At 37.4% G+C, this 23,331-nt stretch overlaps 1 protein-coding gene across 4 annotated transcripts in view; it reads right to left on the bottom strand.

Moving 5' to 3' along the window:
- The window catches only part of TTC39B (tetratricopeptide repeat domain 39B), a 99,907-nt gene that overhangs the window by 40,614 nt on the left and 35,962 nt on the right, over positions 1-23,331 (bottom strand). For all 4 annotated transcript variants that reach the window (XM_063321572.1, XM_063321575.1, XM_063321574.1 and 1 more), the window contains 7 exons: positions 10,520-10,624; positions 7,881-8,012; positions 5,910-5,986; positions 4,969-5,036; positions 3,278-3,342; positions 3,012-3,117; positions 1,569-1,634 (listed from right to left, as the gene is read on the bottom strand). In XM_063321572.1, coding sequence (XP_063177642.1) covers positions 1,569-1,634; positions 3,012-3,117; positions 3,278-3,342; positions 4,969-5,036; positions 5,910-5,986; positions 7,881-8,012; positions 10,520-10,624 — 619 coding nt within the window. The remainder of the gene's footprint in view (positions 1-1,568; positions 1,635-3,011; positions 3,118-3,277; positions 3,343-4,968; positions 5,037-5,909; positions 5,987-7,880; positions 8,013-10,519; positions 10,625-23,331) is intronic.

Genomic DNA, 23,331 nt, shown 5'->3' with positions numbered 1-23,331 from the left:
TTTCAGATTTCGTAATTCAGCACTTAGTTATCTCAGATCCATGCAACCTCCTACCAAAACAGTTCTGTCACAGCTGACAGCACTCAGCGAGGAGAAGATTAAGCTAACACTGAGTAAAATAACACATGCATTTCAGTGCTCTAGTGAAATGGGAACACCACACAGACCATGCAGACACACAGGTCTACATCCCTTCCCCACTATTTCCTGGCTACGAGCCTTTCAGAGTAAAGTCTTTTAAGTCTACGTTTGGTGAGAACCTCTCTCAACCATTCCAGTGCTATTTGTCAGCAAGAGCCTTCCTTTGCAGAAATCCTGTTATCCTCAATTCTCCTCCAGCAAGCCAGGCACCATTTTGAGGTTCTGATCAAAATATGTCCTCTGCTGACACACCAACTTCTAGCCACCATTTCCAGAAGCTACAATGGAATTTGTGTGTGCTGACAAAAGGAATCAAGATTCATGTAGACTTATTCAGCTCTCAACACATGAAACTTCTTCCCATCCTTCCCAGTTTACGCCCATTACATATCAGCTTGACTGCCTGGGGGATTGCCGAGACGAGCTCAGAGCTTGCCTGCTCAAGAGCAGTGGCTCTTCACAATAGTATCAGATTTTAACCTTTTTGCCCCCAAACAAATATTAACCTAACAGGAGTTTTATTGCACAGCAACTTGAGGAGTTATAGGAGAATTAAAAAAAATGAAACCATACAAAAAATTGTGGTGATACTCCAAAATTGGTTGATCTTTTCCTTTCAGCTTTTATTGCCTTTTCAGTCAGGGCAAAAATGTCTATTTTAGAAGAGCTTCAGCATGAACCAGGTCTTTCACAGGAAGAAACAGAATGAACAGGTCTCTACTGAAGTCTAATTTTACACAAGCAGAATCATATTTGTGGGCAAACTAACAGCAATAAAACCATATGGTGACCCATTGTCTCAATAATAAACTTGAATTTTAGTTTTGTACAATTCTGTGTGTTGATTGGTTTGTTGTTTGGGTTGTTTTTTTTTTTATTTCTTACGGGTGGCAAAAAGTTTTAAAGGGCTGTAAGATACTTACAAAACAAGGCTACGTTTACAAAAACAAGGCTATGATGACAAATACTTTCCTCATCCATGAGAAAAAGATGTATTAAGATTCCACAGTGACATATGATATTCAGAAATTCCTTCTCCCAAAGAAATGGGCTTTGTGGGTGGAAAAATGTAGAACTGTGACTCTCCCCTCAGTTACTGGTATGAGGAACATTAATTTCTGACTGCACAGGCTAGAAAAGAAAGCTGATACCCTCTCCTTAAGGATCAGCAAAAGGAAAGAAAATTGCAATTTCAAAACCCCCTCTGAAGCAAACTCATCATTCCCCATGGTTGTTCAAGATCAGGATATCACTATATGTGCTTTTACGCCTATCATCTAGCCCACTTCTCATCTTTTTAACCACACTAAAATACTGATGAACAATATAGATCATCATATTTTTAGTGTGAAATAGATGATGTTAAATCCACCCAGTCTTTATCTGACAAAAGACTAATTTAAAAAGACAAATATCAGATCCAATACCCTATTGCCAGAAAATCCAATGAATTCTAAAAGTCGAAGGATCCTTCCTGGTAAAAGCGACAGCATCTGAAATACATTTCAAACAAAAATAAGATAACGGAAAACTTCTGTACATTCTTTAAAAAGAAGTATAAGCACAATAAACTTGAACCAAAAGTGACAGCTACTGTATTAAATGCCATTATACATTAGTGAAAAAGTAAAACACAAAAGAACTCAAAAATAGACATGCATGATCAACAACATACTGAAGTTTGCAGCTTCAAGGAAATTCAGACTTTTGATGATTATCCATCGTGGAAGCAGCAAGACAGAGTCCAGCTCTGCTTCTTCAGATAATGACAGATTTTTCTGTCTTCAGCTGATCAGAATTGTTTGAGAATTGTGGGTCATTTGGAATGGAAGTATTATCTATTTTGGTAGTACTTACAACCTACAATTGTCATTTTCCTTTACTCCCAATCAAAGGACACAATGGTATCGCAAAAGTTCTACTTGTTCCTACTTTGGGAGTGCTGAATTAGCAGAGTAGCAAGCATACTTATTTTAGAAACGCTAGCTATTGCTATCATCTTTTAGCCCTCTATGACATGCACTTTTTGTTCCCCTTGTAACTGCTCTCTCCACATCCTACACAACAGACAACTTACGAAAATCACAACCACCTTTTCAACAAGCATTGCAAGAAGGTCTATTTGACGGTCAGTGTTCGAAAGCTCCATTCACCCTAACAGATTCTGCCCAGCAGAGACCTTTTCTGTTAAGCTTCCTACTGAGGAGACTTCATGAAGAAAAGGAAAGGTCAGAACACAGACATCTACCAGTTGCTTGGGTTTTGAAGACTGACCAGGTACAGACAGACCTGAATTATTCTGACCATACTCAGAACTAACCCAGCTCCAGTCTGGAATGATACAGAAATTAGTATACCAGCAGAAATAACTCTCACCACTGCCACAACAGATGTGAAAAGGTAACTGTAGTAAATTGTAAAAAAACCCCAAAACACTAGTGGATGTACCTAGTTTTCATTTGCACAGACTCAGTAAACTTCTGCTTATTCTTCTGAATTTGTAATTATCTATACCACTGACACAAAAGTATGGTATATATGGGCATGTTAGGAAAAGCAGCCACTCCAGGTATCCTGTAACCAACAGCATAAGCACCTTAAAAATTCCTGCTACACACAGGTAGATGTGTGTAGCTGCTTTCCCTCTCAAAAAATATATATATAAATTAGTCCAAGATAATTAAACACAATTAAGAACAAATTTGTAGAAAGATCCTAGAAGGCACGCATGCAAAAAGCCACTGCTGTTTTCATATTGCATAAAACCTTCAAAGCATGTGCAATTTTAAAAACAGGATTACAGTACTGTAACTGCAAAGAATCCTACAAAATTATCCCAATAGCCTTTCTGTAGTCTGAAAAAGTCATACCAAGTTGAATGCTCCAATTCCAAGTTTTACTCCACCTTCAAACTGGTAGTAAGTTTCAGTTTTGCTTTTGTTCCCCTGAGCCATCTGTACCACCTGATGACATTCTCTTTTGATGCAGAAAAAAAAAAAAGGAGAGAAGAGGAAACATGACTTAGAAATTATATGAAATATAATCACTACAATTGCTATAAAAATATTTCTTTTTATTTTGCAGGCATTAAGGCAACTGCACCAACATTGAATCTAAATGCTTTCTAATGGCTTACTTGTATATTTGGTAACTCGTCCTAATTTTGAGGCCACCTTTGATAAAGTTGATCATGTTTTCATCCTGGAAGAAAAAAAATTAACTGTACAAAAATGTGTATTCAGCTATTACATATAACACATACACAAAAATCCTCCAGTAAAATTTATATTTGTTTATAACTTAATAGTCACTGGAAATACTAAAAAAGGTTTTTCAGTTATTAGACTCATCTCTAAGACTGAAGTTAACACTCGCTTTAAGTTGTCAGGGAAACATCTCTCTGGTGCATGTTACACATCTTAAAACTTAAAAGGGGGGTGAAAAAAAAGTAAGAGTCACTTTGAACAGAATTTCCAACGCATATAAATGAAACAAGAAAGCTCTCCACCAGATGGTGCTGTAGGACCTTTCAGAAAGCTTTGAAATGCCAATTCTGACACACACAAGCAAGCCTAGGACCTGGCAGAAGACAAACCAAAGAATCCTCTGAACATATGAATTCCCATTGCTGATCAACAGTAATCACATGTATTAACCAACATATGCGCTTGTTAACCTCTAGAAAAATCAAAGTAAAGCCACAATGCACTAACCAAAAATAAATTCCCAAAAAGTGAGATGGCTAACAGCTCCACAGGATAGAATTTTTTCTCTTAGAATTCACATAGAAGGGAAATATGTAGGCATTTCAGAAATGCACATTTGAATACTTGGAGACTGCATATATGATGTGTAAAGTGAAAAATCACACACACAAAAAAGCCTCAGAACCATTAACCAACAGAAGTTCTGGCTTCCATAAAAGGGTCATCTCAATCAAGACCTCAATTGTTTTCTCTGCAAGACCGACCACACAAACTCAAGTGTTTCAGTACAAGCATTTTTGCTACCTGTTTCTGAATGGCTACATTTTCATTATCATCATTATCCTCAGATGAATCAAGGTCAGTCAAGGATGAAAAATATGGGGCATGACAGCAATCAGCAGAGCAGGGTATTGTAGTCAACAGCAATGGATCTCTGACATGATGGATAGCGAGATGCTGCTTTAGAGAAAGTACTCCTCTAAGGCTGGTTTTTCTTTCATTTTACACAGTCATAATTTGAAAACATAGTAGCACAAAGTCCCTGAACCAGAAGCTAAACAAGAAGTTCCACACAGTGTTAAACAGCAGATCTTTCTGTGAACTATATTATTACCTCAGTAAAGCTACGGAACGCTCATTTTATAACCATTCATTACTATTCTGCTCCTGACAACATGTAAGAAGTGCATGGAGAGTGACACTGAATGGGAGATAAGTGTGCATGAGTTGAAGTTTTGTTAGTTGGGAAACATTCTATCCTTTCTGCGTGAAAAGAGACTTGCACTTTCAAACAAGACATATCCTCATACTTGAACATCTTTTTAAACAAGTACTGGACGCTGTCAGATGTGATGTAAGTCAATTAAACATACCACCTGTGTAAGGCTGCAATATACCTTAGGTTTTTGATTCCCGGGTATCAGTAACATCACTGGTTATTCATATAAACAAAGAGAAGAATTACTATACTTTCAGTCACTGCCACGAAATAACACTCATTTACTAGGGGAAAATCTGTTTTTTAAATAGCATACCTAGTGTGGGAATGGTGTTTTACAAATACTAACATACTTTCCTTTAAACTGCTACACAGAAATACAGAATAAACTATGAACTTTACCTGTACGAAGGTGAGAGCTGCTTTCTGTAGTAAGCATTCAGCATAGCAGATTTCAGCATGCATTTCCTCTATATAAGAAAGAAAAGTTATTTACTGTCAACAAAGTTATTGTCAATATTCTCTTTTTGGAATAAATGGAACAAATAAAATGCTGCCAAGAAAAGAAAAAAAAAAAGCAAGATTCTGCTGTTGCTGTTTTAATAACTGCTGAATAATAGCTGCAATACACAAATCCCAGTAGAAGTAGTAATTGGAAAGCTAAAAATAATCTTCTATTTCACTTCTCCTCAGACAACACTTTTGATCTTTCCAGACTTGACTTCAGACTAGGGCAAAAGCTACTTGTCATTCTGGTGGCTGCTCTCCTGTACTTCCCATTGATCCTGAGTTGAAATATCAGCCTACAGCAACTAGGTCTTCCAACCCTCCTTCCATGTCTTAGAAAAAACTTTTACAGGTGAATGCTAACACTCACTGCGGCTCAGGCTTTTTCTAAGTCTGGTAAGACACTATTAATGGGTTTTCAACCTGCTTCATGCTCAGCAAAACGGAAGCACCAGGTGGACTTTCTGTCCTCATGCAGCACTAAAGTATTTGACTTAACACATGACATGAGTTACTCTGCACTCATGCTGCAAGACCAGCCACGTGCACAAGGCTGCTCTACGTAGAGTACACGCGTGGTGAGTTTGACATGTCCAGTATTAGAGAGGATTCTTTTGTGTCAGGTTAGAAAAAAAAAGCATACTTAATCATCTTAATTCATGCATGCTCAGAGCCAAAAAAATAATAACATTATGCTGAATCCCGCATTTTGAGAAGCTTTGCATTCAAATTCAAAAAAACTACCATATAGGCGGTTAAGTATATTAGTACATGTTGGTCGGATTTTTTTGAGCTTTTTTCACTTTGTTATTTTAATTTTATTATAAACCACTTACCTTCGCTCAACTGATCTGCTGACTGTTTAGAAACTAGATTGGACAAGGATTCCACCACTGTGTTTCTTTTTCTGAATCTAAATCAGTTGTACACAGAAGAAAAAAAAAACCACACAGCATGAGCAACATTTCAACACAAATTTGAACTTAATTATTTACAGCTCTTAAACATTTCAAACCACAACTTAGAGGCACTCTTACTAAAGGGATGATTTGCCAGTAGTTGCAATTCTTTGGGTAGTCTAATTGTGGACACTGGTATGTATCTAGGCTCAGAAGCCTATCCAACCTTGATTATGTTCCAAGCATGCATTTAATCTGCTTTAAGTGTACAATAGCTTCCACCCGACTTCCACCCACCAGCTCCAGAGGTCTCTCTGACGCTGGGCAAGCCACCTGAACTGCACTTCAAAGTTTTATGAATTATTTTTTTCCATTTCTTAAATTTGTGCTCAGAATTAGAATGAAAAATCAAAAGGAGCTCTAATACTTCAGTATCTTTTGGCATTTTATGCCAGATATGATGCCAAGGTCACATATTCTACTTTCAACAGATCTCAACTGTCCATGTTATAAATTGCTAGTTTATTTTAGTATGACATTCAAAAAATAAATTTGTTACTATTTACAAAAAACTCGGCTTTATGAAGAAGCTAAAGAAACAATTCTACGTTCAGAAAAGCAATGTATTTTCTAAGTCAGGAAGTCATTAATTACAAATACTGAGCATTAGCTTATTGTTTGTTCACAGTATTCTGCACATTGAAAAGCACAGGATCCTGACGACAAGATTACAACACTACAGATTAATGTAACACCAAAAACATGCTCAATTAAGGCACATGTAGTTCTGGCAATTCTTCACCTTTGAGTGTTTGATTGCCTTTATCTCACATTTTTATGAGTTTTGTGACAGACTAAAGCAGAGCATTTATGCATAGAAGTTTGTACCCTGCTGAGATGGCAGCCTTTATTTGAAACTATCTGAAGTACAAAGAGGCACCTAATTTTCAGACATACTAAACATCCTAGTTCAGATGAAACTGTGAATCAATAGCAAACCTGAAAAAGAGGCAGAAACTGCTGACCCTTTGTTTTCTTCAGGGAGTACCTGATAATTTCGTCCCATTTCCTTTTCTTTTGACATTGTTAAAGAGGTCATGTTAAATGTCTAAACATTTGGAGGCAATTTCTTTGGAAACCATTCATGATAAATTATGGTAAACCAACATGATAAAGAACCAGCACAGCAGAATAAAGCACTCGTTTCTGTTTCTGTTGGAGGCTTGTTAAGCACTTTAGCTTTGACAATCCATTTTATAAGTTTCTTTAATTAAAAAAAATAAAGGTCACTAATAACTTCTACTTTCTACCGTATTTCACTGCTGTTCCAAGTAAGACCAGAAGGAAAAGGTTTGCATCATTCTTGATGGGGATAACAGCCCTTTAATTTAAAGGTACCAAAACACTTCTAGTCGTAAAAATAATATTTAAATTGCATGGTTTTAGAAGAAACTTCAGTACAAGCTAACGAGCTATTAAACTACTAGGGTCCGCCTTTGAAAACAATTTTTTTTTTTTTTAAATTATTTTCATGATGAAAGGGAAAATTCAAAATACGGAGTTTTTAAATTCTTGATCCCCATGGAAAACAAAAAGTCACAAGCTGAAATAGCTCAGGTAGTTCAATCATGTAGTGTCAGCTCATATGTAGGTCTACAAAGCCAACCAGCCACTTACCAACTTCAGAGGCTACACACGCCCAGACAGAAAAAGTCTTTTTTTCCCCCCCAATCCTAGGAAATACACCCTTACAAATAATTGGACAGCAACAATTACTCTGCCTTTCCAGATTTACATCGCTATCACACTGACAATAGCCTGCTTTGAGAACATACAGATAGCTGGGATATCTTACAAAGAACATTTACTGTGTTAAGTACCTCATAAATGTTCATTGCTTGGGCTTACCTTTGGCATGTTTGCAATGCTTCCTTCATTGTAGAAATTCCCATTTGTATATCCTGCTGTTCAAAGGTCATAGCAGCTTGCATAACTAAAATAGTGCTGTACCCAAGGGCATGGTACATACTATCTTTAGACCTAGGGCAAACATATAAGTCTTGTGCATTTAAGCAAAACTTTAAATTTCAATACAAAATTAAACGCTGAGACACTTGCCTTAACTTGTGAAAAGAAAGAATAAAGTAGGAAAGTAATGAACAGGAGAATATAACCTAGCAAGTATCATCATCCACTGGATGCTACACATCTGCCTCCACAGGATACTGTCACAGCAAGTTCCAGAAAATAGCCAAACTGGGTTATGCAAACATTTGCATCTAATTATATGCCATTTATAGTCCGCTGGTATATCTATTTAATTTAGCTAATTAAGCCTTGATATAAATACTCATCTGTCTGCTTTCACTTAACATAAGAATTAAGGACATCCTCTAAACATTACTACTTGATCCAAAGATACAAAAATCTGCATTTGTGTCACAGAAAAGCCAGTACGCGTATGCTCAGTCCTGCATAAAAGGCTACACTGAACCAGCCTGGATTTCACAACATAATTACATGATAAAAAAAAAAAGATTGCTGTTGGAAAGTGGGTACTGGAGGTCATAGCCAAGCCTACCATCTGCAGTAGCACAATTGCCAACTTGACATCAGGTGAACTCAGGTTTTGTCTAACCAAGTTTCAGAAGTTCAAGAAAATGATGACTGCATACCCCTCTGGCAGTACTCTGCCAGCCTCTCTGGTAGTACTGTACTATCAACATACCTTTTCCTAATGTCCAGTTTGAACCTCCTAAGCCTCAGCTTGTGGTGACTGCCTCTTGTTTTACTGTTTGCCACTGTGGAGAAGGATGTCTCTGCCTTTGCGATTTTCCCTCAATAATCTAATAGTGGTCTGGAGCTAATCACCAAGTCTCCTTTTTGCCAAACTAAAACAAACCCAGCTCTCACAATCTCAATGAGTCATATGTTCTAGTCTTCTAGCCACGCTGCTAGCACTCTGTCGGACCCTCTCCAGTTTCCTGAACTTTTTTCTTCCCCCTAAACCATGAAGCCACCCAGCAAATGTAATTTTCAAAGACAGAAAATTTAGGCAGAGTCAAGGAAGACAGACTAAGTGTTTATTTCTTAAATATATCAAATTTTTACATTATTTAAGGACTTAAGTTTAACTTTCACTAACAGGCTATTTTCCAGTAAAACAATTGGGCTTGTTCTTTTTTAAAGGTGGCTTTTTGTTTCCTTGCTAGGTTAGGTCCTCTTTGCAGATTAGCTGAATATGCCATGTAATAAACTCAAGTCTGTTAGGCAACTGGGACTCAAAGCATCAAAACCATGGAGTTTAGAATACTTTTTTTTTTTCTCTGTAGCAAACGTTAACTAAAACAAATACTTCACTTTACATAAAAACACTATTGTATGAAACAAGTGGTTTTTTGTTCTACAACGCAAAATTAAATACATAAGAAACATACAAAAATATTTGGGTAATATGTGTGTATTTAGTTGTGTTGTATTTAGCAAGCATGCACAACCCTTGCATGTAAAACTTAGTATTTTGCTATACTACCCAAAAATAGTTTTGGCACACACAAGTGCAGGTGGGCATTCTCAAAGCATTGCTCTGTTACAAATAACACTGCACAACGCTCAATGAAAAAAGCTTGGGTGTAAGTATAGCTAATTTTTAAACGTGTTATTCCTGCCTACCTTCTCTAAACTTGAGCTCTGCATACCACTCCACTAAATGCAAACACTTGATAGCTGTGTCATCTTCTCAAGGTTTTTTTTAACATTGTTCTTCAACCTGTCTGTCGACTGGCCTAACAACACCAACCCATCACTCTTAATCCAATCTTACTATCCCCAAACTGCAGTGCTAGAACTTTACCTTGCTCTACTAACACAAGCTACAAATCCCTCTCACTGACACATCCCTTGACAACATATGCATCTTTGAAAGAAAGAAAGGAGATGAAGAGTGAATAGGATTCAGATCTGAGACCTAAATAACAGCCTCCCAGACTGCCTCCCCATGCAGTCACAGGTAAACTAGGTTTATCCTATGAACTTTTCACCATTCTTTAGTTCCCTGCATATGCAGTGCCATGCTTTTCTTCTCAGTGGAGCAAAGACAACAGGGGGACAGGAAGGATTAGTCAGAATATCAAAAGGAGGGCTTTTAGGGTAAACACTACTATGACTCAAATGTAACATAAAAAGCAACAAGAAGTATTCTGGAGTTTTCTTCCAGCTCTGTTGTCTTGTCAAAAGCAGTTCCATTGTACAAATTCTCAAAAAGATACACTGGATAAGGTCTTGCTCCCCTGCTTTTTCCCTCTGCATGAGGAAAGACAGCTTAAACTCTTACAGAAAAAAATCAATGCTTCATTAACAGGTTTTGCAGTCATCTTAAGGAGAAACAAGTGCACTAATAAAACCCAAAGATACTGAGAAATGCCTACAGACAAAAGGGAATAAATAAAAACTACTATCTTCAGAGGCCTTAAACTAATCTTCAGCTACCAGAGAGCATACTTCACACTGTCTGATTACAGTGACTTCAGCAAATATCAGGACCTTACCATGGACGAAGTAGTTCCAGGGCTTCAGAGAACTTATTGTTTAGAAATAAGTTCAGTGCCATTGAACATTCTTCCAGAGCACACTTGAGATCCATCTTAGATGCCCTAAAAATAAAAGATTCTTAGTTTCGTCAAACTGTAAATATAAACAAAAAATGAAAAGATTTTTTCCTTATACAACACACACAGCTTTCACAGCAATTTTATTACTCATTTTTAAAATCTAGCTTTACAAAAACAAGTCCTATGCTTAACAACCTTTGCTTATCCAAGTGACATTTATGGCTTTTTCCTCCTTTTTTCACCAGTCAATATGCAGCGGAGTCATTTTTACTGCCACTTATATAACATAAATAATGAAAACTTATCACTGCGTCCAAGCTCTCAATTCTCCCTATCTGTACAAATGCAGTTTCAGACTTTGTATTCAGGTCTAAATCTCTAGAGAGATGACAAAATAATATTTTCATCAAAAAAAGCAGTAAACAGACGCTCACTCTGCTAACAGCTATGCCAAAAATAGTCCTGTCAGAAGCCTGCAGCTATGCCAAAAGCTTTTGGTCTTCCTAATTCACTTCAAGTAAAATCACTCGCGCTTGCTTAAGAAGAAGCCACCTAACAAAACTGCTACCTCTGCCAGTTTTGTCTGAAAGACTCAGGAGCACTCACAAATTGCTCCTTCAGTGGAACTGGTGACAAACTGGACATTCGTGGTCATGACGAATAACTAGAAGCTACATAGCCTTCAACGTGCACAGCTGGATTGGGAAAAGATAATCTGTCTACAGCTTTAAAACAACAGGTTTAGGCTCTACAATGGGTTTTATCCAAGTAAGGTTAAGCAGTAGTAAGCAACAGATCATGTCAGTGAGATGAATATTTAAGTGCTGACCGGAACAGAAGAACCCTGAAGGAGGAATTTAAGAAGAGAAACAAAAGAGGAGCGCAGCTGCTCTAAAACTGACAGTAACACACACACACAAAACAAACCAAGTAAAAGGGGGACACAAAAATATGACTGGACAGGTTTTTACACAGAATTATCAGCTTCCGATACCCTCCTCCTCTCTCCATCACCCAAATGCTTTAAACACATTGGCCCTGGTTTTTATAACGCTTCTGGGGCAGAAAACTTGGGTAAAGCTGGATGACATCCCAAAACTCTTTCTCAGCTTTATTTTCTGTCATTTTTTTAGTGGCAGTACTTGAAAAATTCACCTTGTGTAGAAAATCTCTAATTCAATACTTGGCAACTCTAGATATTTATTATTGAACATACCAAGAGGCAAAGCCTGCCCTTCATAATGAAGTCGTGAACTGTCCCAGCAGTTGAAATCCGGTAGTTTTACCACCAGACTGTTACTAACAATTTTAAAGACAATTTAAATACCTTTATTTTCTCCCTTACTGGGATGCAACTTGATTATGACCCATGCCATTTTAAGATTTATGTAGTTTTACATAGCAAAACCCTACAGTTCTTAAAAGCCAAAGCATTTGCAGCTCATTACTGTTAGACGCTCACGAAGCCTTCAGGTCCTTGGGCTGTGCACACGCTGCAGGAGAGGTGGTATTCTCAATGCAACCTGCTGCCCTGATCTTCAGCTCTCCAACAGAAGCGCCACTGTCACACCAGCAGAGAAGGGGCACCATGGCGAGCCAGTCACCCAGAACAAGTCTTGCCAGCAAAGTGGCCACCTCTCTTCCCAGGTGCGCAAGGATCCAGCCAGCCCATCACCCGGCAAGTTTCATCCAAACATCTGGTCCTCCGTGAGGGCCTGGGGAACGAGCACTGCAACGTGGCCCACGATTGCCCAACCACACAGGGTATAGGTACCAAAGTCTTCATTAGCCTGTACTGATTAGTACTGCACAGCTACTGGAGAGCAAATCTATGACATTTGTGTTCTCTTCATTGCTGGCCTATCACCAACAACATACTGTGCCATTGCCACTATCAGTTTATGTTCTCTCACTTAAATACCCTTAAGCCAGATATCTAAATTGCCTTCCAATTTTCTTAAAAGTATTTCAGGGAAGTTATTGTACCACAAGTTAACGTAGGTCTATGTATAAACACATAACCCCCAACAACAAATAAAATCCATCAGATAAAGCAATAGCAGTATCTTTTCTCCTCCTGCAGGGAGACAAAAAAAGTTAGCATTTTGTTGTTGTTTATATACCACTCTTTATATCCTAGACTGCACTGGAAAATATAGAACATAAAGGTACATTTTATAATTCAGACTACACCAGCTAATCTTACTTAACCTGTTATCTAGACAATCATTTTTTACAAGGCTGTTCCATTAATTATAGGAATATATTATGGTATTTTATTTTTATTCAGCAAGCTTCACATTGTGTATTTAAATGTAAACACGTTAGTTCTATTATAAACCTTAGCTTTGAGACTTTAACTGAAGTGTTACAATTGAACTGTAAAAAAAGTGGAGGTGGTTGTTTTGGTTTTGGTTTTGGTTTTTTTTTTTTTTCATTTTCAAAGTTCTAAATCTTTTTGTATATAAGCCTGCGTGATTCATCTTTGCAAGACAGTTGATAATCAAGGCTACTCAATGACAGAAATATATCAGATTAAACCCATAGGTTTATTTTTCAAATTTCCCCCACTACACATACTACCTCAAAAGTTTCTGAAACACACTCTCAATGAAAAACTGAGAAAAGGGAAAAAAAAAAAAATAGTAGCAGCGTTGTTCCATGATGGTTACAAAATGAGACACCGCTTTCACTATGAATTCAGGATCATGCACAATTTTTGGTTTCCCTTTTAATACAGTTTGCTTAATCTCTTTGATTTTTTCTTTCTCCCCTGTCTCTCAAATACCGCAATTAGTTCCTTCCATTTGGCTCCTCCTTGATGAGGTGAAAAGGAAAGCGTTAAGAAGCATATCAATTTTTATCAGAAAGCAGCAGTTCGCTGTAGGTCACATAGGGTTTATGAACTTTCTTCTTCATGGTTCAGTGGACACAGCTTTTTATCTTTATGATGCTACTTGTGCTGAAATTAACAGGGGACTTCGCACTTCTCAGATCTAACTTCAACAATCTTTGAAAAAATATAACATCTGACATTAAACTGTAAATGAAAATCATCACTTCATGCTCACGTCTTGCATTGATTTGCAGGCTAAAATGCAAATTGCCTTACAATTCTAACACAGAGATGCCTTCCACCATTCCTTCCTGAAAAATGAACTCACAGATCAAGAAAGCCATGTAGGTGACACACAGAATATCTCTATCACCTCACATCGCAAATCCACACCTTCTATTCTTTCGTTTCAAAAAAAAAAAAAAAAACAAACCCCCAAAAAACAAACACCCAACTTATCAAAGCCAACCACAAACTCATTTTGCACATTCTAGCTTCTAAATTCAGAAGACAAAATAACCTGGCTGAGCAGTTAGTTCGTATACCTGCTGAAGCCTCAGCCTGTAACACCTCTTCATACCCCCAAATTAAAGTTCTTTCCAAAGCCTGGATCAAGAGAACCACAGACTAAATCACAAAACATCCCACCTATTTGGCAAAAAAATGGACTCAGCAGTTCACACTAAATCTGCTCAACTAGTTAAAGGTTTCCTGTTAACAACAATCATCAGAAATAAGTGTTATTAAGATCCTACATTTCCTGCTCAGTAAAACAAAATTAAGACACTTATCAAAACACAAACGAAGTGAGCAATTGTATTTTACTGCATTCAGAATCTGGATATGTAAACAAATCTGTCCAAATTAAAATATTTATGCAACCAGTAGAGAAATGTACACATTTACATGTTCCTCTTCAAATGTCTTAAATACTATGCCCTCCAAAGAACAGTGGTAAGAAATAAAAAAAAAAAAAAGATTAATTTATAATGACTGAAAGTTTTTTTTTAAACCACTTGATTTTATTAGCTAATTCCATGAATACCATCTGCTAACAAATAATTTTCAAAAAAAAATTTCATTTTTAGCTAGTTAGAGGCTGGTTTGTTTTTTTCTGATACAGAGGCAGAGACCTGAGTTAAACCCTCAATAACTTGCCATCACCACCACTGTGTGTTCCCATGCTTCTATATCCTCATTCCACATTTGCTTTGCAGGAAACTACATTTCAGTACATGCTGGTTTGATTACATATTCCATTTACTCTGTTTTTCCCACTAGAAAAAATGGCTAGTTGCTTTCAAATAACTTCTCAAGAAAGGAGAAAAACAAGGGGAGGCTATTCCTTTTTAAATAGCAAATTTGCAGTGATTGCCTTAAAAAAAAAAAACATAATCCAGTAATCAAAGTTGAGATCTACTAGACAGGAAGAATGAGTTTTCACTCTGTCATACTTGCTCACCACAACTTCTTTGTGACTACCACTGAAGGAGTGCCCTGTTCCTGCAGCCATATAAGTGGTGGTGGGGAAATCTTCAAGCTTGCAGAGGACAGATGGACCTTCTGGTTCTCTCCACTCACAGCATTTTTGCTAACTTCGAGGTGGGCGAAGAACTCTGTGAACTGTTGGAACAGAAAAGCCCAACAGGAGGCAATGACCTGCTACACAGAGTATGGAGGAACTATGAACGGTAATCTGAAGTATGAGAGATAAGAGAATCGCAAGTGAGAGACATATGATCACACAGGTCATAGAGGAATCTGAAGGGAAGGTGGATCATTCATAATGGCAGTTAATTTAACAACTGATCTCTACTTTATTCACGTAGTTGTGAAATACTTGCGTTCAGCCTACAAAGAGTGAGAAAGTTTCCTACCACTTCACATGAAAAGTAACAGCAAATAAATAGATTAAAGTATTACAGTGCCCCACTGCTGTAACATTCTTCTGTTGGATCATGGAAGGATCAAGACGAAAGGGCAATGTCCCATTTCCACTGCTTCACTAGGCCTCATCTCAGTGAAAAGAAACACTTTCTGTATTTGTACGCTGCAAATCTGCACACTTCCTACCCTGCAATCAGTAACTGCTGGACTTCCTTTGGAAGGAAAAAATCTGATCTTTATTTTACAGAACATAGCCATGGACATGTTGGCTTTTTAGCTATTATCGGAGAGGACTGTTAGCCATCAGGCTCCCAAATGCCATGACCACTGACCCATCACCAGGGTACGTACCAATATTTGTGAAACAATTCCATAAACAAGGTTCTTAAAACATAGTCCCTACACCTTGTCAAAACTATCTTTTCCAACTGAATGGATAAGCAGCAGATTGCCCCAGCACGTTGCTGTCATGTTCTTTTCCTGCATTACAGACTAGTGCACATTCTGCTGCCTTTACGTGTGACCAAAGCCTGCAGACAATGCAAACAGTATTCCTTACGTCAAGCAAGCTTATGAAATTATTCTGCAACCTCAGATAGAAAATTTGGGAAGCCAGTTTTCTCAGACTCTTTTTTCTGACAAGTGAATCATAGCCTCTACCAAAGAGTCTCACTCCTATTTAATTACTCTTTGCATATATTTTTTACTGTTTTCCTACATCCTGCAGCAGAGGAACATAACCAGAAGGAATCACTGCAACTCAAATTCATAACTTGATACCACAACAGTCAGAAGAAAGCAGCATACTGACCCAGAAGCAACTTGGCTATCTTCGCTGGCAGACAAGGAATACTTCTGTGCAGAGGCTCAGAACAAGCACATTTCCTCCTCTCCTCCCAAAACATTACAAACCAATTTCTTCAGCAAGTTAGCAGACTGATGTCTGTTCAGTGAGCAGTGCTGACTCACTCTCTCTTTCTCACTCATGTTTTTCTCCTGACTCAGTCTTATTTTGGCAATCTCAGTTTCTTCCCTACCTCCACATACAGTTTCCTAGAATTGACAGAAACACAGCACATTTTATCACCTCAGATGAACATATGCCTTAATTTATACTGGAGTAGACTAAATTAACATCATCTCAGTGAAATTACTACGGATTTTACACACAGTGAACACAGTTCACTTCTACACGAAAAAAGGAAAAGAAAAATGTGCTATATTGGGTGTTACTCAAAGATAACAATGTCACATTACGAGGAGAATGAAACACCACTGTGTTACTGTCTAAATACTTTAAGGATACCTCTTGCCAACACAGAGAATTTTTTACAGTTATCTTCTCACTTCTATGTCAATCTTCTTTTATGAAAAAAGAATAAGTGTTTTGAATTCCAGAAATAGGCGATGTATCTTGGGCTTGGTGCTGAGCTACTCATTAAACTGTTCCAATACAGTGGGGATATACGGTCCATAAGGAAGTTATTAGCAGCTTTAAGTAGGTTCTTCTAATCAACTACTTGGACCTGCCACAGAAACAAAGAATAAGAATACCAACTTGAAAACCCTGAGATGTATTGGAATATTCACTATTAGTATGATAACCCTCAAGATATAGGCAAAGCAAGAGCATTATCATTTAAATGTCAAAACACTTTACAGCTTATTACGCTGCTTTCCTTCCCCCGCCCCCTACAGACTAATTAGGAGCATAACTACTAGCCTAAAACAAATGAAAAAAAAAGTCATTGCTCTAGTATTTAAAAGAAAGTTATTTAAACACATAATGAGTTAAACAGTATCATCTATCGGTCCACATCCGTAGTCAGTGTAAGAGCATGCCTGAAAGGCAGTTATACAGCTAAAGTTAAGTATTAACTTGGTACCACTCTTCTGTCTGTATCTCCAAGAGGTTTAGTCAGCTTTTAATACAATCGCCCCTAGTGCAATGATCTACCCACTCGTCTCTTGAAAAGCGATTCAGGAGCTAGAAACTGGAGAACTGCAGAAGAGTCTACTTTTGATCTACCTGTATTTTCCACATTTTAAATCATATTTAGGACTGAGTTCCACATCACGGTATTAACATGAGTTGCACTTAAATGTGCAAGCAGTACTTTGCACGAACAGGGATGCCAGAATTTAGTTTTTGAACTTCTAAACCCATTTGTTCTTGGCTCTTCTACAACACAGCCAAAAAAATCAGCCTCATCTGCTAAACATTTCATTGCCAGCGACTTGGTTCTGTACAGCTACTGTTGTTGCTAACAAAAGTCTCACTGGGCTACAGTTACTGAAAATATTTGAAGCCATTAGTGGGACCAAATTAAAACTTCTTGAGAGGAAAAAAAACCACCACACAGAAAAGTGAAACTAGTGATAACAATTCAGTTTTAAAATACCCACATTAAGATGCACATCTGACAAACAAAAGGGGTGAAAATAAGGTCTTTAAAAATTGGGAGTACGCTATTTTGATGATAACGATCAAGAAAAAAACCATCACATCTAAGAGAACACTTTCCCAGGAAATAACTACTTCAGCAAAAATTGACTTTTAACACTTACAGAAGCTTCATCAGAAGACTCTTTTAGAGGCATTTATGTGCTTAAACTCAAACAAAAACGATTCTGGGTGTCAACCACAGTATCAACAGGTAGGGAAACAAGAAACCACTATCTGTAGCTCTCTTCTTGAGTAACATATATGCAGGCATCTGCTAGAGTATTTACTTCCAAAGTTAATGCTGACAAAACAGCATTAAAATGTATTGTTCTCAGGCTGTTCTTATTACCATCTTCTCTGCTGGAATATAATGTCAAAATCAGATACTCACTGTCACTATTCAGAATGTTTCTACACTTTCTGAAGTAGATCTTTCCCTTTGTACTAATGAATATCTGTTTATGTTCTACCATGTCAAAAAGAGTAATTATCTTGTCATGCATCTCAACTAGCCAGGACATGACTTCTTAATGGTAAATAGCAGCTGATCCTCACCAGAATCCACTCAATAGCTCCATTTTCTTGCCTAGGTGGCTCAGGGTATTTTTGAACACTGCTCTACCTAACTGTGTTGATCCTTCGCAATGTCCGAGAACAGTAGTGATTTTGATGCTTTCTGGCATTTGCTAGCACTTTTACCAACCCCTTGTACAGACACCAAGTTGCAACACAAGTATCAATCCCATCAGATAAACAGTGAGACACTTTGTAGGGGTACCACCTACCTACCACAGAGCCACAGGTGTCACCACTCCTTGTTACAAACACGCTCTAACAGTTCTATGGCATGAAGTGAAGGCTAACATAAAATAAGGTTATTGCCAAATCCTACTAAGATATTCTGTTAGGTGTACATTGTATGTTTAGGATAGTTCAGTGAAGGGTGGCTAAAGGCTTACATGGTCCTTGGCAGTAAAATACACAGACATACATACAGTGAACATTGGGAAGTGTTCATAAGACCACGGAGAGCAGCTTTCTAGTTATGTTGGATTCTCTTCTTATTGCAAGGGGCCACTCCTAAAACTCACAAGTGTGGGACTTCTGTCTGGCTTTGATTTGTGGTTTTGTTTTTGGTTTGGTGTGGTGGTTTTTTTGTTTGTTTTTTTTTTTTTTTAATAAATACAAGCAGAGATGCACCGCTTTCAGGAACAATTTCTGTATCAAGTTTGAATCTAAGGAACCCTCATGAAAGCAAAGCATGGACCATTCTCTCTGAGGACTGCTGACCTGAGTAAGGAACTGCACATACCCCTGACACCCATGCTATGCTAGTGCTGGCGACATGCCTTTCAGTATCTTGCTGGCCAGGTGCAGAAATCAGGCTCTGAAAAAGCAAGGTGCATCAGGCAAGCCTCCATGAGGCTGAATTTTATTCTTCCATCTGTATGCATGCTGTGCTTTCCTCCCACCTGCAGAGCAATTCAGAAAGGTGGAATCAAACTGAGTAACCTTTCTTACATTTAGATGTTTCTTACAGCTAACAAATTAAAGCATGATAAATCCTTTACATTAAAGGGGTCACAGTGCTTTTAAATTGCCAATCACTTTCAGTTTATGAACAAAACGGATTCTTAACCTGATGTGTTAGTTTAAAAATAATCATGGAAAGATAAGACCACACGATCAATAGGGTTTTTTTTATCATAAACAGAAAACTTCTGTTTTATCGTTTCATCTAAAACTCAAGACTTCAACACCACTTATAACCACACAAAAGAAAAACCTTAAGCCATAAGGTTAGAAGTTTGAAATTATTTCCAACTTAAATAAATTACTTCCTACCCTAGGCTATTATAATCATTAATATAGAAAGTCTACAAACTACAGCTATCTGATCAGTACAGCAAGTGCTAATTATTTTTTTTACCCATATAGTAAATCAATTAGTCACAGTTTACCTTCACAGAAAATTCTGCATTTATTATGCACACATCCTTTTTTATAGGAAGCATGAATTTTATATAAATAAAATTGTATGTCTTATATATTCCTTAGAAATGTTACCAGCTTATGCGAAGCATTGAAAAAATTCCATGCTGATGCAAGACAGGCTTGATAAAATAATTCCTTTGAAGGCGTAGTGTCTTCACTGTTTCAGAACTTCACCAACGCATGCTGTAGTGTGTGTGCTAAACATTCATTTAAGGAAACCCAACTGGCAGCAAAACTATCCAGTGCTGTGCCAGCCAAATTTGCAAACAGGCAGAAATTACTCTAAAAGCTTACTATATTACAACCCATTCAACGACAGGCAGTTTTTCAAACATCAACCAACAAAAAGAGTCAAAAAGCCCCACCCAAAACCACACAATACACACACCTGCCCTAACAATGGTAATTTAATTTAAATGATATTAATCTACGCAGCTTGGTATTTTAGCAGAACTGTTAGGGCAACAGACTTTTTCCTCCCTTGGGACTTTCTTGCACACTGGATTTAAAAAACACATTCTAGGGCAGACAGAAGCAAATGTACTAGCTTTCACTTTAATTTTGGAGACACCTATCCACCCACAGAAATGGTAACAGCAAAGGATCGCGCTGCCACCCTATGAGGCAATTCAGTTCAGTGAGGTTGCACCTTCCTCCTCAACACCACCTCATTATGAGACGGTAGCAGTTAGCTAGTTATTTGTAAATCCGTATCAGTGAATCCCTGGATTGTTGTTGCAATAACAAGGGATCTGCCTACATTATCCTTTGCATGATCAACTGATCTCATCACTAGTGCATCTTCCTTTTCTCTAATAGTGTTGGGGGCTTTGTTTGGTTGTTTTTTGTGGTTTTGTTTGTTGCTGGTTTTGGTCTTTTTTTTTTTTTTTTAATTGAATTCTTTTTTCTCCCTCATCTTACAGCTGTGGCAGAAATGCTGATGCAGAGAGAAGAGAAGAAACGGTAGCTACCCAATACACATATTTGTACACATCATAAAATAAAGACAAAGCATCAAAAACTGTATTCTCAAAATGAACTTCTGTAAAAAAGTAGTTGAGGTCTCAGGAAAATAGAGACAGTAAGAAGGGAAGAGGTAACTGAGTAGGAGGAAAAAAACCAAGGCAGTTGCCCCTGTTGAAAAAAATCAACAATTATTAAAATGATATGCATGAAAAATAAGCTGAGAATGACTTTACGGTTTTTATCTCTACCTTACCATTGCCAAAAAAAGTTCAAACTGACAGCTCTTCATACACTATTGGAATTTCACTAAGAGAGCATTTTAATTGATCAATCATTATACTTTACCAGGCACATGTAATCTAACAACGAGGCAGACGGAAGGCAGATAAAGCTGTTCCTCACAGAGCAAAAGCTGGGCAGGGGGAGGGTGTGTGCTTGCATTTCAGGAGGGGTGTTTCCCTCCCTTCCATTTTAGAAAAGCAAGTTCTAATTTTAGTTTTTCTAAATTTCACAGATACATATCTAGCCACAGGAGACAACTGCTTTATTTTACTGCTCACAGCAGTAGAAATATTTGTAATAACTGTCTTATGAATGAAATGCATTAAAAAACCCTCAAACACACCAAAAAATTTATATACAAACAAAAATTCCTTCTTAAAAGTCTCATCTGACCTTAAACCTTAGATGCCGGACCACAACCTGTCAGGAGACCAATAATGTTTCTTTTTTTTGCATTCTGTATGTAAGTCTTATTTGTTATCTCAAATTTTGGGGGCATGCACAGGACAGTCTTTGTTCTAGTTAGAAAGCAATCCAGCAGCTACGGTGCAGCTTCATGAGAATCTGGTAATCAAATACAAGAAAGTGATTGAAAGGTTTTGCTTCCAAACATTTACTTTATGTCCAAGACTGAGAGGGCAGGGAGGGGTGACAAGATAAAGGAACTTTCCTGATGGCCATCTGTATTGAAAACATGGAATTTGCTTACCTATATATTTATCAATGCAGTATCTGAACACCACAAGAAAATACTGATTGCTGTATCCTTACATATTATTACTACTCTACAGATGCAACAAAGCAACTGAATAAGCACAAAGGAAGAAAGCCAAGGCAAAGCTGATCATCTGCTTGCGCCTCAGGTGCCACAAGAATTAGTGCCAAGAGTAAACGCATCGTACTAGCTGATGAGCACCCACCATTGCCCACATCAGTTTGCCCCTCTGAAAAACACAGAGACAGGCTACATTTCTAGCCACTTTTTTTTTTTTTTAAGAAAAAAAAAAAAAACCAAAACCATGAGCATTCACAAACGTGTCAGTTTTGGACTGACCATTAATCAGAATGAGTAACTCAATAATCAATTTTTTGCAAGTCAGGTGTTTTTACAGCCCAAGGGGAAAAAAAGAAACATCAGCAGCTTTATCAGACACCAAGTTCTTTAAGTTCAACAGCAAACTGCACTGCACATGCAGAGTAAGCAAGACGCAAATTTTCCATAATGAATCAGCCATATTCTGGGTGCAGAACAAATGACAACTACCTGGGTTACTTATTTACCCACCTGAATATGCATATACAGTTTATCTGATCACCGAAATGATTGTGAAATAATCCTATTCACGTGTATCAAGCTATTCCGGCATGAATTTGACGTGGCATTGCAAAATATATGCAGTCCTAAAAACAGTCAGCAAAACAATCCAATGACAGGTATTTAGAAGTGACCACAGTTCGACAGAGGGGAAAGGAAAAACACAGCAGTGTCAATGTCGATTGCAGGTAGGAGAAAAAATCTGCTTTACGCTGTTCTGCTGGACACTAATGGAAATGCACAGCACTATAAGAGGTTGTTATCAGATTTATTAATAGAACTCAGTGATACAACAGCATTTTTAGATGTATGTTTTAAGAGAAGATCTTTGCAAGTAAACTGAGAATCCACTATGTTTTAATACCTCGTATCAGACTAACAGTTTATATCAAATAATCCAGCTGAGGTCAATACAGGCAATACTGTGTAGAAAAATGAGCACCTGAATACGCCAGAGAACAATACTTAAAGACAAAACTTAATATACAATATGTAGATATAGATAAATGGAGGTTCAAAAAAAAATAATCTGTTCAACATTTCCCTTGGAAAGTAGGTCCAAGTAGGACATGCTGATGAGAAAACAGGTTGAAAAATATCCTCCTGAAATAGCTAGCATAGATAAATAATAATGACAGCTTACTGACAGTTTTACACAAAACGAATAAAAATTCTACTTGTCTTGCTACAGAAAAAAAAGAAGAAATAAATCATGCAGCAAGTAGGACACCAGATCAGGCCAGATGTTTATGGGACTAACACTGCGTCACACAAATATTGGCTCAGATCCAAACAACTAGGACAGTGTGATCTTAAGACACTCTTCCTAAACTTCAAACCAATTTACTGGAATTTATTACACAGTGAACTTATAACTAGTGTTGAAGACCTTAAACTACTAAAACCTCTAAAAGCACACTGTATTTTACTTAACATTTAGTACTTAGAAACCACAGAACTGCATCCCATGAAATAAATAATTTATGTTTAAGTCAAAAATTATATAACTTCAAATGGTTAAA

Source organism: Chroicocephalus ridibundus, chromosome Z (assembly GCF_963924245.1).
Source record: "Chroicocephalus ridibundus chromosome Z, bChrRid1.1, whole genome shotgun sequence".
Lineage (NCBI taxonomy): Eukaryota > Metazoa > Chordata > Aves > Charadriiformes > Laridae > Chroicocephalus > Chroicocephalus ridibundus.
The sequence above is the reverse complement of the archived record's forward strand: the minus strand, read 5'-3'. Positions and strand labels throughout refer to the sequence as shown.